This window comes from Buceros rhinoceros, unplaced genomic scaffold (assembly GCF_000710305.1).
Source record: "Buceros rhinoceros silvestris isolate BGI_N320 unplaced genomic scaffold, ASM71030v1 scaffold34931, whole genome shotgun sequence".
Lineage (NCBI taxonomy): Eukaryota > Metazoa > Chordata > Aves > Bucerotiformes > Bucerotidae > Buceros > Buceros rhinoceros.
This window is the reverse complement of record NW_010396594.1, coordinates 10,356-26,929: the sequence shown is the minus strand read 5'-3', so window position 1 is coordinate 26,929 and position 16,574 is coordinate 10,356. Positions and strand designations below refer to the sequence as shown.

At 39.8% G+C, this 16,574-nt stretch overlaps 1 protein-coding gene across 1 annotated transcript in view; it reads right to left on the bottom strand.

Annotated features, from left to right (window-relative positions):
- Nucleotides 1-12,834: 12,834 nt before the first annotated feature.
- Nucleotides 12,835-16,574, bottom strand: part of ISOC1 (isochorismatase domain containing 1) — a 5,375-nt gene continuing 1,635 nt past the window's right edge. The window contains exon 4 of the mRNA XM_010145947.1: nucleotides 12,835-13,223. Within this exon, the coding sequence (XP_010144249.1) occupies nucleotides 13,077-13,223 (147 nt within the window). The 3' untranslated portion in view covers nucleotides 12,835-13,076. The remainder of the gene's footprint in view (nucleotides 13,224-16,574) is intronic.

Below are 16,574 nucleotides of genomic sequence, written 5' to 3'. Positions count from 1 at the left end.
CCACACCACACCACACCACACCACACCACACACCACACACCACCCCACCCCACCCCACCCCCCTTCCTCATTCCGTCACCTAGTCCATATGTGTATTTTGTCAGCTGTGGACTCTTATTCTGCTCTGCTGGAGAGAGGAGCAGGATGAGGCTCTCAGTGCCACCTGTGTCCATGTGAGTGCTCTGGGTGTCTGATCCGTGTGTCCCGACACACATACGTGGTGTATACGTGTGCTCTCTGTGTGTCTGCCTTTGGGAATGTATCTCCAGCCTTGCTGCTGACTGGACTTGGGAACATGGAGCTAAGCAGCCTCACCTCTCCCAGGCCCTTGCATCCAGCAGGATATACTGTCCTGTGACCTAAATATGTATTTTTTAAAAGTGATAGAAGAATTCTTTCTGTGTAAACAGATTAATGATTTATCAATCTTTACAGAAAAAAATGTTCACTTATAACTTTCGTATTTTTTCAATGGTAAACCACAAGCCTATTAGGCAACTTGGATCTAGCTTCCACACTGATTTTTTCTCGTAAAAGCCTTACAGCTTGTGGGGAATTTTGTCTGAAACAGCACTGGCTGAGGGCTACAGTCTTGATGCACTGATGGTGTCAGTGCAACTGTGAGGAGGTCTGCCAGGCTCTGCTGGTCTGTCCAGATGCAAAGTGTTCATCTCTGTGAGGTGGTAAATACTCAGAATTTGGTTCACCATTTCAATTTTTCCCAAGTCCGTACTATTGGAAGCAACTATTATCTTCCTGTTTATTAACAGGATTTGACATGCAGGTTACATATGCAGATTCTATCTGCAACTAGTCAGGGATTGTCCTGCTATTTCCACTAGAGGAATATTTCAGAACGACATTCTTCTGATGATTTGCAAATTGTCTTTAATTTCCAGTCTGAAGCCACTCCTGGCTGATTTCTTTTTCTTTTGTGATTATAACTCTTAAGCTGTGATACATTTTTTTTCCTTCCCTAGCATTTATCTTCTTGATGCTTATATAGTGAACAAATATATCCTTTCATTCCACTAGTTGAAATAAGACAACCATTTAAAAATTATGTTCACACTGCAGATTTGTCCTGTGTTTGAGACTCCTAAATTTTTACTGCATCCAAAACAACACACAGCCAGGCACCAGCCTCTCAGTTTGAAAATCACAGAATCATTCTGGTTGGAAGACACCTTTAAGATCATCGAGTCCAACCATTAAGCAGGTTCATTGCTCTTTTCTGTGCATCCTCCAGCACCTCAAAGTCCTTCTTGTAGCGCGGGGCCCAAAACCGGACACAGTACTCAAGGTGTGGCCTCACCAGCATGGAGTACAGGGGGACAATCACGTCCCTGCTCCTGCTGGCCACACTAGTGCTGATACAAGCCAGGATGCTGTTGGCCTTCCTGGCCACCTGGGCACTCTGCTGGCTCATACTCAGCCGGCTGTCGACCAGCACCCCCACATCATTTTCTGCTGGGCAGTTTCCAGCCACTCTTCCCCAGGCCTGTAGCATTGCAGGGGTTTGCTGCGACCCAAGCGCAGGACCTGGCACTTGGCCTTATGCAACCTGATATCATTGGCCTTGGCCCATCGATCCCCACTTTCTCTTTCTCTGTGGGACTCTTCCCAGCCACTCTTCCCCAGGCCTGTAGCATTGCAGGGGTTTGCTGCGACCCAAGCGCAGGACCTGGCACTTGGCCTTATGCAACCTGATATCATTGGCCTTGGCCCATCGATCCAGCCTGTCCAGATCCTTCTGTAGATCCTCCCTACCCTCAAGCAGATCAACGCATCCATCCAACTTGGCGTCATCTGCAAATGTACTGAGGGTGCACTCAATCCCCTCACCCCGCTCATTGATAAAGTTATTGAAGAAAACAGGCCCCAACACTGAGCCCACCAGTTGTGACCAGTCACCGACTGGATTGAACTCCATTCACCACCTCTCTTTGGTCCTGGTCATCCAGCCAGTTTTTTATCCAGTGAAGCGTACACCCATCCAAGCCATGAGCAGCCAGTTTCTCCAGGAGAATGCTGTGGGAAACAGTGTCAAAGGCTTTTGTAAAGTCTAGGTAGACAATGTCCACAGTTCTTCCCTCTAAGCGGGTCACCTTGTCATAAAAGGAGATCAGGTCAAACAGGACCTGCCTCTCATAAACCCAAATAACAGCTAACAACTGGGAAGCAGTAAGGAGCAACTTTCTAAGATGTCTCTCATCTGTGTCTGACTGCGCTCTCCGTTTTAATATGGTTAAACCTAGCCAGACTGTACCCTTTACTATACTGCTGCATACAGGAACCAAATAATGCCTGTCCACCAACTTCCTGGGTTCCACTTCCACTGATGCTTGAATACTATCAATTTTTTTTCAAGGATGGGATCCAATGCAGCGCGGTAATGCAGATGTGACCGTTCTGTCTTACACGGCAGTAAGAGGTAGCATTCTGTACAGAAGAATTTACCCTACTGGGTATTGAAAAAGACTAAAAGTATAATCAAATCTTTGCAAGGCAGCACATACCAATGAAAAGAATGCAACTATCACTTTCAAAAAAAGTGCTTTTGGTATTAATTCCTAAACATTTTTTATTATTCTGGTGGTGAAAACGTGCTTGCTTCTGTTTATCTTACACATTATTCAAGTACGTAAGGATTATTTACTATCCCTAGGAATAAAAGGAAAAGCCATATGAAAATTACTATATACTGTGGAAACAGCGGAAGATCTTGAGCATTTGTGAAGAGCAGTAATGGAACATTTTAGCTTGCTTTAGGGAACATATGGTGAAATTACTGCATCTCATGAAACTGTTAATCTCTGTAATCAGTGGGATTACTCATTACTTTATCCCAAATAAACTGGGATAATAATCTGGATTCTAGAATATAATCTGCGAAGTATCAGCCTAGCTATATACAACAGTTTCAATAGGATGTAAGGGGCCAAGAGGGAGACATTTTAAATGCCTCTTAGATGCAGAACATAAACAAAGTCTACTTTAATAATACAGATGCACATTTGTGAAAGGGCAAAGACTACGAAAAACATTTCTGTGCATATATATGCTTGTGATAAACTTACAATTATGACCTAGACAGGATCAGTCCAAAACTGAATAGTTTGAAATGTCCCATTTTTTAAAGCATCTAAATGAAGTGAATTTACTAATCTGTAAAGTGGAGTTTTTAATAAATTCTAGTCGGCATTTGGACCCTAGTTAAATCTGAGAATACTATCCTAATTATCTCTCACTGCAGTTATTTTACTAGGATTCAGAAATAGGTTTTGGTGCGTGGTAAGCCAATAAGATGCTGTCCCATACTTTACCTGCATGCCTGCAAAAACTGTGCTGGCAAGAATTAGTTTTTGTGCCCATTCACATTTTGTTTCCAAAACACCTTTTCTGCACTCTGAAGTTTGTTGTTTGTTTTTATTCCAGGAAAGAGTAATCTCTTATTGTTCCATACATGCAGAAAGGAAAAAGAAGACGCATTCACTGAAAATATCTACGGGGAGAGAGAGTTGCATAAGGCACCTAAAATATTACAGTGAGGTTCCATGAAAAACCTTTGTTTTTTGTGGATGTTGCTGTAAAGTCACCTTTAGTTCATACTTCTTTCCTCATGTCACATCAATTTACTTCTGTGGAGAAATTAATCCAATATGTAAGTAGTGGATCACACTACCAATGGCTGTCAAGACACTACTGGTACTTAGCTTTGAATTCTGCACTGCCCTGCTTCTACTCTATATTTGATGCGTAGTTGCATATGCTGGACTTCTGACACTCACAAAATTTTGTGTAAGATTTAAAATGTGAAATAAATCAGTAAATATGGCACATCTTAAGATGTCAAGTAAGCACTATATGGTCACTTGCTCACTCCTCTCTGCCATGGTGGGATGGGAAGCAGAATTGGAAGACAAAGGTAAAACCTCATGAGATAAGCACAGATTAATAGGGCAACAGAAGGAGAGAAGAAACTGTAACAACACTGCTAATAAACCAACCTATTCAGTGAGTGATGCACGATGCAAGTGCATCACTAGCAGTGCGAGTACTCAGATCCTGACACCCCTCCCCACCCCAGGATCCCCAGTTATATACAGAGCACGATGTCACACGGTATCGAATATCCCCTTGGCTAGTTTGGGCCAGCTGTCCTGGACAGTACTCCCACCCAGTTTCTTGTGAATATTAATCCTATCCCAGCCCTACACAAAAGAATATAATGCCAGACATTTTTACCATTTCTATGCAGATACATATACTTCCAAGTTTTGACTACAGCAATTTCCACCATGTATACTCGCTCCACCTGACCAGAAGTGGCAACAATTTCCTCTTCTATATATGACCAAAGTTTGGCAGGAACATGTTAAAGTAATACAATACAAAAAATAACCCAGTGCTCTGTCCCACTTGTCCCCCCACATTCTACTTTGCCAGCAGATCCCATCTGGGAACTAAACATGTTCTTTCAAATGTGTAATGTCAGCATAAGCAATGCATTTAGCAGTCACCTCCTGCGTATTAGCTTGAGAGAACAGACAACAAAAAAACTTCTGGAACAACATGAGGCAGAAATTCAACCCCTAGCCATCTTTTTCTATAGGCATGTAATTCCAAGAGGCCTGATTGCTGTCTCTTCTCAGACAGTTGGCTAAGAGCTATGTCATTTCAGAAGCTGCTCAGACATCATAGCTTGGTCCACTTTATGTGCCATCTGTCACAGACACTGTTTTGCGCCAGCAGCTGGACCAGAGCTATCTGAGAGCTCCCTGGCTCAGCTGTGCAATGGTGGTCCAGGACCACCTGCCTTCTGCCGTGCCATCAGGAAGTACATTACGAGAAGCTGCAGTAGCCTGTGACAGTCCAGACCCAAGTGCACAGGGACTGGGAAATCTGTCTGTCTCAAATTACAGCTGAACTTTGTGATTCTCGTTGGTATACCAGTATAAAAGCATACTGAAGGCACGTGTTGAGAAAATTTGGAGTTTCTATTCAAGACTGGTGATGTTAAAAACCATGATCTAAATTCTAGTTGGAGTACAAGTGACAAATGACGCAGAAATTATTTCCAGAATAACTGAAATTATTGATGATGAGCAATGGAAATACAGATGATCTACTTGAACTAACCTAGTTTGGACAGAAAACAGTCACCTTCAAAGGTGACATTATTGTACCTTCATTGGTACAATGCACATCCCTTAAGGGTGTTGTGTTGTGTTTTGTTACACTCCCTAAACTGCTACTTCCACAAAGCATTACAAAAAATACCTTCTGTCATCACTCTGCATGCTTAGAACAGGTTTTTCACAGGGGAAATGACTTTAGCACAGCACTTCAGTTAGTCAGTTTTCCACTGGGAATGCATGGGCTTTAGTTAATGAATAATGTGGAACATGGCCACTGTCACTCTTTTTACCACGCGCACAGTATGAAATACAGAGGTTTTCTAATATGAAAATGTATTTCTAAGGGGAGACCACATTAGCTATCCACACCAGAAAATCCATTATGTAAACCTGCCATACTTTATCTAATTGTTTTAAACTAATGATAATAAGATAATAATTTGTAATGGTCAGGAGTTAAAAAAATACACCAAAATATACCATTCTGAAAGAAATTATGACACTATGTACAGGAGAAACCATGTTTTGTGACACACAATAAAGGACACACAATAAAAGATTTAATAGAATACTGTGATCCTTGCAAATCATGGCTTTTCAGGAAAATTGTCCAACCCTATCTCATTTACAGACTAGAGCTTGGTAAATCTTCAGTATTTCTCTGGAGTGGGACTTTGCATTGTCATGCACTGCCGATTTCAATCCCTCCTGCAGATTGCTGAAGAATCCTCCTGGGTGCTCATTAAGATAAAATAACTGTCTGAAACAATAAAACTGCTCTTCTTTAACTTTGTGGTTTCAGCCCTTTGCTTGACCTCCACATAATTGTGAGAGGAGATGTTTATCACCAAGGAGAGAAGAGAGGTTCTTTAGCAGATTTTAGCCTCTCTTCCCTTTAACGTCACCCCAGTAGAGAGATTTGCATCTAAGCATTCAACTTCTTCTGCTTCCTAGGAGGAAATCTGTTCTGCTCTCACAAGCTTCTTGCAACGTTTCCCTAGAGTGGTTGATAGTGTGCGTTGCAAAGGTCTGTCTCCTGGAGCTGGCAAAGCCTGCTCCAAGCCTTTGGATGGTCCCAGTCCTGACGATACTTGTCATCTCCCATCACAGCCACCCACGGATGCTGTCAAGTAGATCTCTGTACTGGAGCAGGTTTACGATACACTACTCAATTCTAAGAGCATCGTAATGGATTCAGGGCCTGAATCCAACCATGATGCAGATTGTATCAGATTCTCCTTTCTCTCCTCATGTGCTTTAAGCAAAACTCTTCCACTTCTTACTTTGGGAGAGGAAGGGGAATTGTCGAGGGGGCAGGGCAGAGGCCAGGAAAATCCTTGACTTTAGGGATAACGCTTTTCATTCTCAGCTTGTATCTGAAGTATATCCCATTTAGTTTAAGAATAGCAGACACAGCTGTCAGCTCCTTGACATAGCAGGACACTGATTTCCTTCTACTTGTATGAAAAATGAAAACTTATTGATGTAATACCTATTTGCAGCAGGCTACTCAGAATCCATCTCATCATTACTCACAGTTAATGAGCGTGTCAGGACTTGCCAGAGAAACCAGAGCAATGAAGAACTGGCAGCGTCACTGAAGCTGGCTGCATCAGTCCCAGCGGAGTACAGGACCCTGTCCTGGCCTACAGCTCCACGCTGCTACTCCAGAGCTCTGGTCAAACACAGCGACTAACAGCCTGGCCCACTGAATTAAACAGTAAAACTCCCATATAGTACACAGGAGTGAGATTTTACCCATTTCACTACTTACTTATCTTGGTATTTTAAATATACTAATCCTTCCACTAGAAGTTGAAGAAATAGAAGTTACAATCTTTACAACGGGTTCTCTTTTGCAAAAGGAAACTTCATACAGCAACATAGTAGTCTAGTCTACCTGGTTAGCATGGTCTTACTAGATTATGAGTAATACATCTCCTCTGATGTATTGTTTCTGGTGATTTTAGTCAATTTAGTGGAACTGCTCAGTTTAATCACACTTACCTGCCCAAACATGTCTGCTAAGCACTTAACAGAACTGTGCACGTACTTTATGGTATTCAGGGCATGGGATTCACAAGTGATGGAACCTTGAGTATTGAGTCAGTAGGCACCAAGAGCATAAATCTGTATTTACCACGGTTCAGTAATAACATTTCCCTGTATGACATTGTTCACCCAATTTTAGATCGTCTTTCTCCTCTAAGGGTCTTGAAATAGCTTTGAAGTTGCTAACAGATGATAGGGTAAACCTTTTATTTCTTGGATAAAAAAAATTTTCACTAGTGTGACCCAGCAGGGTTGCTCAACATGACAAATGCTCCAGGATTTTCAGTGCCTCAGTACAAATATACCAAAACAATTAACAATGTCACTACACATACACACAAAACCATAGTATCTGAAAGGACTCTAAGTTTGTCTTTAAGTTAGCCAGAGACAAAGTGGAAACACTGATGCCATGAGTTGATTAAACACCCTGGTGAACAGTTGGACAGCTTATTCCCTGGTTCTTCCCATCAGCAGTGTTTCCTGCATTATGACCAGGGATAAAATCTGGATGGAGTCTTCCCTGTCTGCAACACCTCAATTCAAATCCCATTGAAACTACTAAGATAGCCATTTAAATCTTGAAATTCTGGATTTAAAATCTGAAAGCCAGAACATCTAATGTGTTTTATTGGGACACAAATAACACAAAAAGGTACATATTGGATCTTCAAAATAATGGCAGCATTACACTTAATAAGCTCCTATGAACTATGGAAACAATGTGGTAGCCAAACACCTGATTTTCCAGATGCCTGAAGAGTCCAACTAACTAAGGCTTTTACCCAGAGCTTTGTGAACCTGAACAGGCAAATCTTCCTGAGAAAACAGTCAAATATTCTCATTTGGATTAATTGTGGCAGCACAGAGCAAGGCTGCCCCTAATGGATTTTGGCTCAATTTAACAATCTAGCCTCTCCCTATGGCGCAAGATGAGAGGCACCAACTTAGTTCTAACTCCCTTCTTTCCATCTTTTAGCTGTAAAAATCCACATCCTAGACAGGTAAAATTATTCCAAGTATGTTGAGCTATCTTTGTTTTCAGAAAGCTTTTAGTTTGTCCAAGTCTCAGTTGTACGTATTCCTGCTCTTGAGACCACAGTGCAGGAACAGTTCATACCTCAAGTGCTGACCAGATCGTGTTCTTCAGTCTTTGCTCCAACACCTTCCCCTTTTCTGTTCTGATAGATTATTTACCCTTCCAGCTGGCAATTTTTGCGATACTTGGAGACAAAAAACTTAGCAGTCTGCTTTTTGGACACTTACATGGTAATGCAAGCAAGGTAAAAACAGACCAGGAAGAGAATTAAGTGCACAATAAGACAGGAGTAAAGAAGAATGCTGTGATCTACTCAGTTTTTGCAAGCTGAAGGTATGTAATTCTATGTTAGTAAGTTCCAGCTTCTTAACAATGTCATAGAGAAGAAAAAAAAAATCAGTAATAACAAGAAAACAAGTTTTCTTCCCCATTTTACCTTTGTACTTCACCATCTATTCTCTATTAACTGCTCTCTTCATTTGTTTGCTCAGTCTTCTCTCTTGAGCACATAAATGGGTTTCATTAAGGCAAAGCCTAATGCTGTCACTGGCAGGAGAGCTGCCAACCCTGGTGGTTTTAGTAAGTCTGTTAAGCTGACCTAAGCAGGCTAATACTTAACAAATTCCTTCTATTCACAGCAGTCCTTCACAAATATTCTTTTATCTCATATGAAAAACTAAGTTACGCAATTTAAATGAGTATTAAAAGACCAGGCCCCACAGCTTGCTTTATCTTTTTTCATACATATATATATATATAAAAATTTAGTTCTATCCTATGAGAAGCAGCAGCATACTATCAGCCATAACCTCTGCTTTGCACTTCTTGAGATTACAGAATGGTCTAACAATAGTTTCATTAAAGTATTCTGTTTCTTAATATTCGCAGAATATTAAGAAACAACCATCACTGGACAATCAAAACAGAACTTTTTTTCCCCAAGTATTTCCTGCCATAGCCCATTTGCAGACCAGATGTTCTTAACCTATCTGACGGACATCTGTTATACTCATCTAATACAGTTTATCTCTTATTCATCCAGAGGAGGGAGGAAAAACCCCCAGATTCTACAAATCACTGACACCTTCTGTCACTGCTACAGCACTTAGTATGGTGGAAAACACTGAGGAATAACAAGTGAACTACATAACAGCACTACTTGGCATCACCACTTATCCAAGTGAAAGCCTTCCTCCTCCTCAATAAAAAAGCCTTTCCTCAGGGCTGCATGGCTTCAGCTATTACTTCATGTTTCATGGAAACAAAGTTTTTAGAGCAACAAAGCACTGAATGTTCATCTTTTACTTAAGAGAACAAATCTGTAGCAGTAGAAGACTTGAAGTTCAACAAAAATCTTGAAAAAAAAAACCTCAGTGAGGTTTCCATAAGAAAAAAAAAGTGCTCACATAAAAAAAAAGAGAAGATTGTTCTTAATTCTTTTCTCCTGAAAGATTTATGTTATTGTTTAGGTAATGCAATAAATACTGCGTGAGTGTGTGTGTGTGTGCGCAGGGAGGGACGGAGAGGGCATGACTGTGATATCTACAAGGAAACATAAATAAATCATGCTGCCTATTGAGTAAGTGCACATTTATCTGAGATCTACTGAGGCAAGTGCAGAAATAATGGTGAAGCAGTCCCATGGAATCATTTCCCTAGTCATTTGTGATGACCATAATAGAAAACAATGGCTAGCAACAGCTTACTTTAAATTCATTCTCTTTTTTCAGGTTTTGCAAAGGGTAGAGGAAGCTTGGTTTACTACTTCAAACAAAATTATCATACAGGTATCAAAACAGTAAAAGGACCATGGTTCTGTGAATAGATAGAATCATATTTTAAACTCAAAACCTAAACTGTTGAGTACGAAAAAAGCACTCACCTTTTTAAGGGTTTAACAGAGAAAAACTAATCATGCACATGCCTGTTATTATATTTAGTGTAGAATTTATACATCGGTTACTCCAGAGAGGCTAACACCACATCAACAATTTTGCACAGAAAGAGACCACCTACTAAGGGAAAAAAAAAAATCATTAAAAAAACATCGGTTACTCCAGAGAGGCTAACACCACATCAACAATTTTGCACAGAAAGAGACCACCTACTAAGGGGAAAAAAAAAAAATCATTAAAAAAAAAAAAAACAGCCTTCTCCATCAAGAACTGTCCTTCTGCTTCCCCAAGGAAGCTGAAACTACCTACAGCAGGTGGCAATCATGTTGCTTATCTACAGCTGTGGTGAAGCCTTCAAATAAAGGACTGCTTGGCACCTAGGCAGCGATGGATTAGACTTCTTTACAGTCACTTGAGTGTACCCCTAAGCAATTCTCCATTTTATTTCATTAATTTATTTCATGTACTTTCAGGGCAAAACTACTTACACTAGATAATGCAAAAGCATGCAGACCTCCTCTCACACAGCTCACTTCTGCTGTTCTACTGCATGGGAACACCCTCTTGTCAGAGAACAGGAAATACAGATGAGTTAGAGCAAAGGAAATTCCCTGCTGTGAATAAACCTACTTTATGTAAGAGAAATATGCAATATGTTTTCTACTCTTCTTAAATAAACACTCCTAGAATCTCATCTGAATGATCCATGTGATGTTGATTAATGCACCCATCTAACGAAGGAGAAAGACTTCAATATTCCACCCATAAATTCACATCTAGGAGCCCAGTTCTATAGCATAACACTGGGTATTTCTGCATTCTTAAGTTGATGGAATAACAAAAAAAAAACAAACCACAATTCAAGGATCTTGACAAAACCTAGTTTGCCAGAGAAGACTATCCAAATATTTAAAAAAAAAAAATTAAATCATCACAGAGAATATCAGTGTGTTTTCAGAGAATATCAATGTGTTCTACAGATTCTTTTCTAGTGCCATCTTGCTATAAAATGATTCCCCTTGTGGAAAAAAACCTCAGCTAGGAAAGGACTGTGTGCACAGGAACTTGTGACATCTGTCCTCCAACTTATGTTTGTACAAAAACGGTAAGCTTTTAGTAACAATTTATTTGTTATTAAGGAAATTGTCATTGTTCCAAAAATAAACATGTAAAAAAACTGTTACCATTTTTCCTTCAATTACTAACTTTAGGTACCATCAACACATAAAGGGAAGAAAGCAAAAAATCCCCGTTTATTTCATATTATATCATATATATTTCATGTCATTATAGTGGTTTTGTGCACGGCTGTTGATTTATGTAAGTGGACTTTATACTGCTAGGCAACGTGATTAATATACCAGAAAAGAAGGTAAAAAGTAGGTCAGTGATATAGGACAATGGTTCTTCAACTCGACTCCCTGCCTCCAATTTGAAGCGTAACGTTTATTCCTCATATTTTGGAGCACAAAATAACACCGTAACTAGACGCAGAAGACAAGAATTGTTAGACCTTATCCACCCTTGATCTTTACACAAAATTCCCATGACGTCTATAGAAATTCTGCAGCTGCACAAAACAGCATAAGGTCCATGGCAAACACAGCTTTCAGGATTTGATCTTCAATAAATATCACAAGTATAAGAGAGACAGCAAATGTTAACATTTTATTTGTTTTGAACATATAAAGGTTACAATTCTCTGAAACAATTCTTTTAGAGCCATCTTGTGGGGGAAACAAGGAATTTAAAACAATACACGTACTCTGGTTTTCTAGCCAAAAGATCAGTGTTCAGTATGACATCTTCTAGTACTCTTTTAAAAAAATAAATGTCTCAGTCACACTGTAAACTTTATACAACATTGTTTAAACCACTGGAACATGAAAGAAGTGCCTTTATGAACCACTGTGTTAAAAGAATGGTTCTAGATAGAAAATATATATATATATATAACTTTCTAAAGATGCTATTTTTTCTGAAGAATGCTTATAGGCGAGTGCAGCCAACAAAAAAAAGCATAAAACCTAGAGAAGGTGATGTTTCTTTCACAGCTCACTTGGCCAAATGAACAAATAGATGGTATTATTCAATCTAACTAAACTGAGGTGAAAACCGACAAATAAACCTAAAGATGGTAGTAGGTTCAGCACTTGAAGGTGAAAAGCTTTTTGCTCTTTAACATCTTTAGCACTGCCAATTTAAGGTTTTGGTAATCTGCTAGTTCTGAAGCACTTGACACCAGCTGTTTATAAAGAGTTCATTAAATGACAGTTTTCTGTTGAAATACACTTAAGTGAAGTACAGGGTTGGACAGTCAGTTTCAGAATCACTGCCAGCTTCAGCTACCTAGAACAATCAAATCAGCTGCTGCTTGATCTATGTGTCTTGTCTACAAAGCAAAGCGCTTAAATTTTATCCTAGAGAACCAAAGCGCACATGTAGTCCATGTATCTTACTCGGTTTTAGTTTAACTTATGTCCTATTAAAATACTCCACTTACATAGAACATTAAAGTGTATCACATCACATTTTTCCAATACGTAATTATTTTCTATTAATACAAAAGTAAAACATAGTATCACAGAACACTTTTACGAAGTGCACAATCAAAAGGTGTCACAGAAATACTGATTTTTTGGAGCTGTTACAATCAGTGTATAGTATAGACTAGCAGGCACCTCTGTTTATTTCTGTTTTTTAAATAAATAAGGAAATTTGACAACAAAAGGGTCCTACAGCATCCAATGCCTCTGACAGATGTAACTAAACAGAACATAGTGGCACCCAGATGTATAACCAGACAATTTTGCTAAGGCAAGCACAAGTATGCCAACTTTTAATTTTACAGTTCTACCAAACTTCGACTGAAAGAAGGTGTACGTGTGCGCTAACAGCTTTTCTTCCTCCTAAAACACGATAATGAGATATGCTTCCTCCATATCCTCTTTACACTTTGGAAAGGAGCCCTGACTCAGGGGCACTTGCCTTAATGAGATTTTGGATTTCTTTGAATTTTGGATGTTCTTTATCAGCTACCAGCTGCAGCAATATAGCCTCGCTAGTAGTAACTATTATTCCAGTACGAGCCAGACGCTGAAAGAGAAAAAAGCAGAGAGAGAATAAATAACGTGAGATACTTTCAAACGTGAATGAGTGTATACTTCATAAGAAAGATGGATGGTATTTTTAAAAACATCTTCTGTTAACAGAAGTATTGCTAATTCCGCTCCAACATTTCTTAGCAGTGCCATTTATAAAGCTAGGATGGAAAGTTTCTGCTTTTAGACTTTACTGAGGAAAAAGGTTGCCCTGGATTATGAATAAGGCTTCCTACTTGGACCATATTCTTTCCCATGTCAGATTTAATATGCAGAAAACCCACCCACTCTTCTATTACATCTCCTTCCCCTTGCAAGGTCCCAACAATAGCTTTCTTCACTCTCACACAGGTGTGAAAGGCCTGGGGAACACGAAAATAGCAAGGTCCAAGCAAGAAACTTAATTGTAACGATTTCTCTTTGAGGGCTTGTTACATACAGAGCGTGGTAGTACTAATAATCTCAGGAGATGGAACGAAAAGCTCTTCTGCAGACCTTATAAATCACACCGGCACAACAGCAGCTTATTACAGCCTCAGTAACTCCTGCATTAGTTCTCACAGGCTACAGAATAGAAAGCACTGCTGCTCAGAATGCAAAACTGAAGGAAGTCTGCTAGATCTTGTAAGCGTGGAACTAAATGATTCAAGTAGCCCAAGCCACGAACTTATCATCAAGTTTTTGAACTTTTAAGACTGTGCTTGTTGCTATGTAAAGCTGTCTTTAAGTAAAGGCTGACACCCCCTGCATCCCATCAACCTCCCAGGAATCATACAGACGCTTTGGCAGTAAAACCATTCAGGGATCTAGTTTTCCCTCTATCATCCTCCACTCAGGTGAATGCTCCATCAAATCTAATGGGTCCTGAATGAACCAAGGGAGCACACGAGGCAGAAAATACAGACGCTTATGCCTTCAGGCAAGTTTCACGTGTAATTATTAAAGGAAAGAGAAGCTCCCAGCTTTCTAGGGCACACACAGATCACTGCTGTTTAGTTTTTCAATTACAAAGCAATTGATGGGGGAAAGTTACTAATTTTAGGAGACCCGTAAAGTATATGTAATTACAGTCTATATAATAATAAATTAACTAGGCCAGAGTTACTCAAGTCAATGCTCCCTGCTTGGAATAGTGGCAGCAAGCCTTGTGATATAGTTTAAAGCAAGCAAATAGCTTCCCCAGCTCTCTTACTCTGCAGAATGACACGTCTTTTTAAACTACATACAGGCAAGAGAAAAATAGGAAAATCACAATGAAATGTTATGGCAATGTTTTCAAGATACACTTCTCTAGGAATAAAAAATTTTTGCTTTTAATTGGTATGGATGAGAGGAAAAACAGACTGTTAAATAACCTTGCCTTCTGAGAAATGTTGATTGAAAAAAAGAGAATGTCTTCTCTTTAGAAGCAAAACACACCATAACATGTCAAACAGGCTGGCATTGGCTTATACTCTCCTTCCTTAGTAGGAATGAAGAGATGCAAGTGCTAAGCACACTGGATGACTCTCAGGGAAAGTAGGAGTTTTTGTAGAACATAGTCTTTCGGATGTAGGAAAGCAGCAAGTGTGTGTTGCATCCATACACTGCAGGAACGCATAGAACAGACGTAGATCAGAAAAGAAATCCAGCAGGAACAAACTAAGCTGGCTCAATCCAAGCACCAAGCAGTGACCCCAGGCATCTTCATCACACAGGGCAAAGATTAAGAACAGCCACAACCCTGGCCAGTTCAGTTGAATTATTTAATGAATGGAAATTTTTTTGTTTTTGTTTTTGAGGCTTTTTTGATTTCAGGTTGTTGCCTGCCATAATTTCAAGGGCTCAACAGAAGCAGAAACAATTACTCTTCAGGGTCATCCAGGCAGACATGAAAACTTTGGTTATGAAACTCTTAATTTAAACTGCACTTCCTAGTACCCTTGCTCAGCTATTAGCATGTTTGTCACAAGCATCATCAAAACACACACTATGTGAGGGAAAATGTGGAGATCTTAAGAGGCAGGTAGGACCAGATGAGATTTATTTGAGGTTGGTGAGGAAACTGGTTATTATCACTGCAAAGTCACTTTTTATCATCCTTAAAGGGTCATTGTGAACAGAGGAGGGCTGTGTTACCAGGAGAAGCTAAGTTACACCCATCTGCCCAGAAAGGTAAGGAAAAGGATCCAGCGATAAACCTCACCTCAGCTCACCAGCTATGGAGCAAGTTTTGCATGAGAGACCATGTCAGACTCACTAATGAAAAGAGCATTGGTAGGAACCATCAGCTGCACTGACCCTAAGACTAAAGCACAATTACCCAATGCTTTGGTATTTTACGAACAACCCTAAGACACTTATCACCATGGTCAGTCGGGATTACTGACATGCCCAGTACATATGCCCCTTTCTCCTGCTCCCAACCACACCCACCTCCTGCCTACAGCTTTCAGTGGCATTTTTAAGAGAGGCTCTACAAAAAGGAGACAATACTGGCACGCATAGCCAAAAAGGAGGAGGAGGAGGAGTTACTGACATGTAACTGTCTGGCTCATCACAACAAGCCAGCAAACGTTCCCAGATTCATATTTTAATGATGAGTACTTAACAGATCACAGGAAAACATCTTCCTTGTGCTTGGTGAGAAAACATTGAAAAAGACATACTAAAAAGTTACCTAAAACTTTGCAACCAACCATGCTTTTAAGATGATTGATAATTTTTTGACTAGAAAGAAAAGCAAAGCTAGCTATTCACTGCTGTAACCTTTATTATGACACTGAACCAACTTCTGCATGTGGAGTCAGAGTGTTAACTGGTAACCAAATGTAAAAAATGTACACAATAAGGCAAAGAGATTTCAGTTTTTCTGTATTTTGTCTAGTACTGCTGCAGCACCCCACTGACTTGGGAAGTCCATGTTTTCAGCCATCCCTGCACTCTCTGTGTGTCACTATGCTTTACGTGACAGACGACATTAAGCTTCCACTTAATCAAAGTCACAGGTTTCATCAAATGCTATATGCTGGTGATTATGATTTCCCTTTATCCCTCTTATTTATGAGAAACAGAAGAAATTAGAAGTCTTCTCCAAACCTATACGAAAGTATAAAATGTTGTAGTTATTATGAGTTTCAATTTCCAAGTAATTGCTAGAGCCTGAGGCAAAAATTGCAATACTTAACGTATATAGCATGTTTTTATTTCCAACAGTGATGTCTGTAGGCAAGCTAAGTACCCTATCGAAAATCATTTGCTACCACATAACTGACCATGCTTTTAAATCTTCTTGTTACATTTATCTCCACTTTCTCAACATTCAGTTAGACTAAGCTCCTAAACGGCCGGCGGGGGTGGGGGGGAG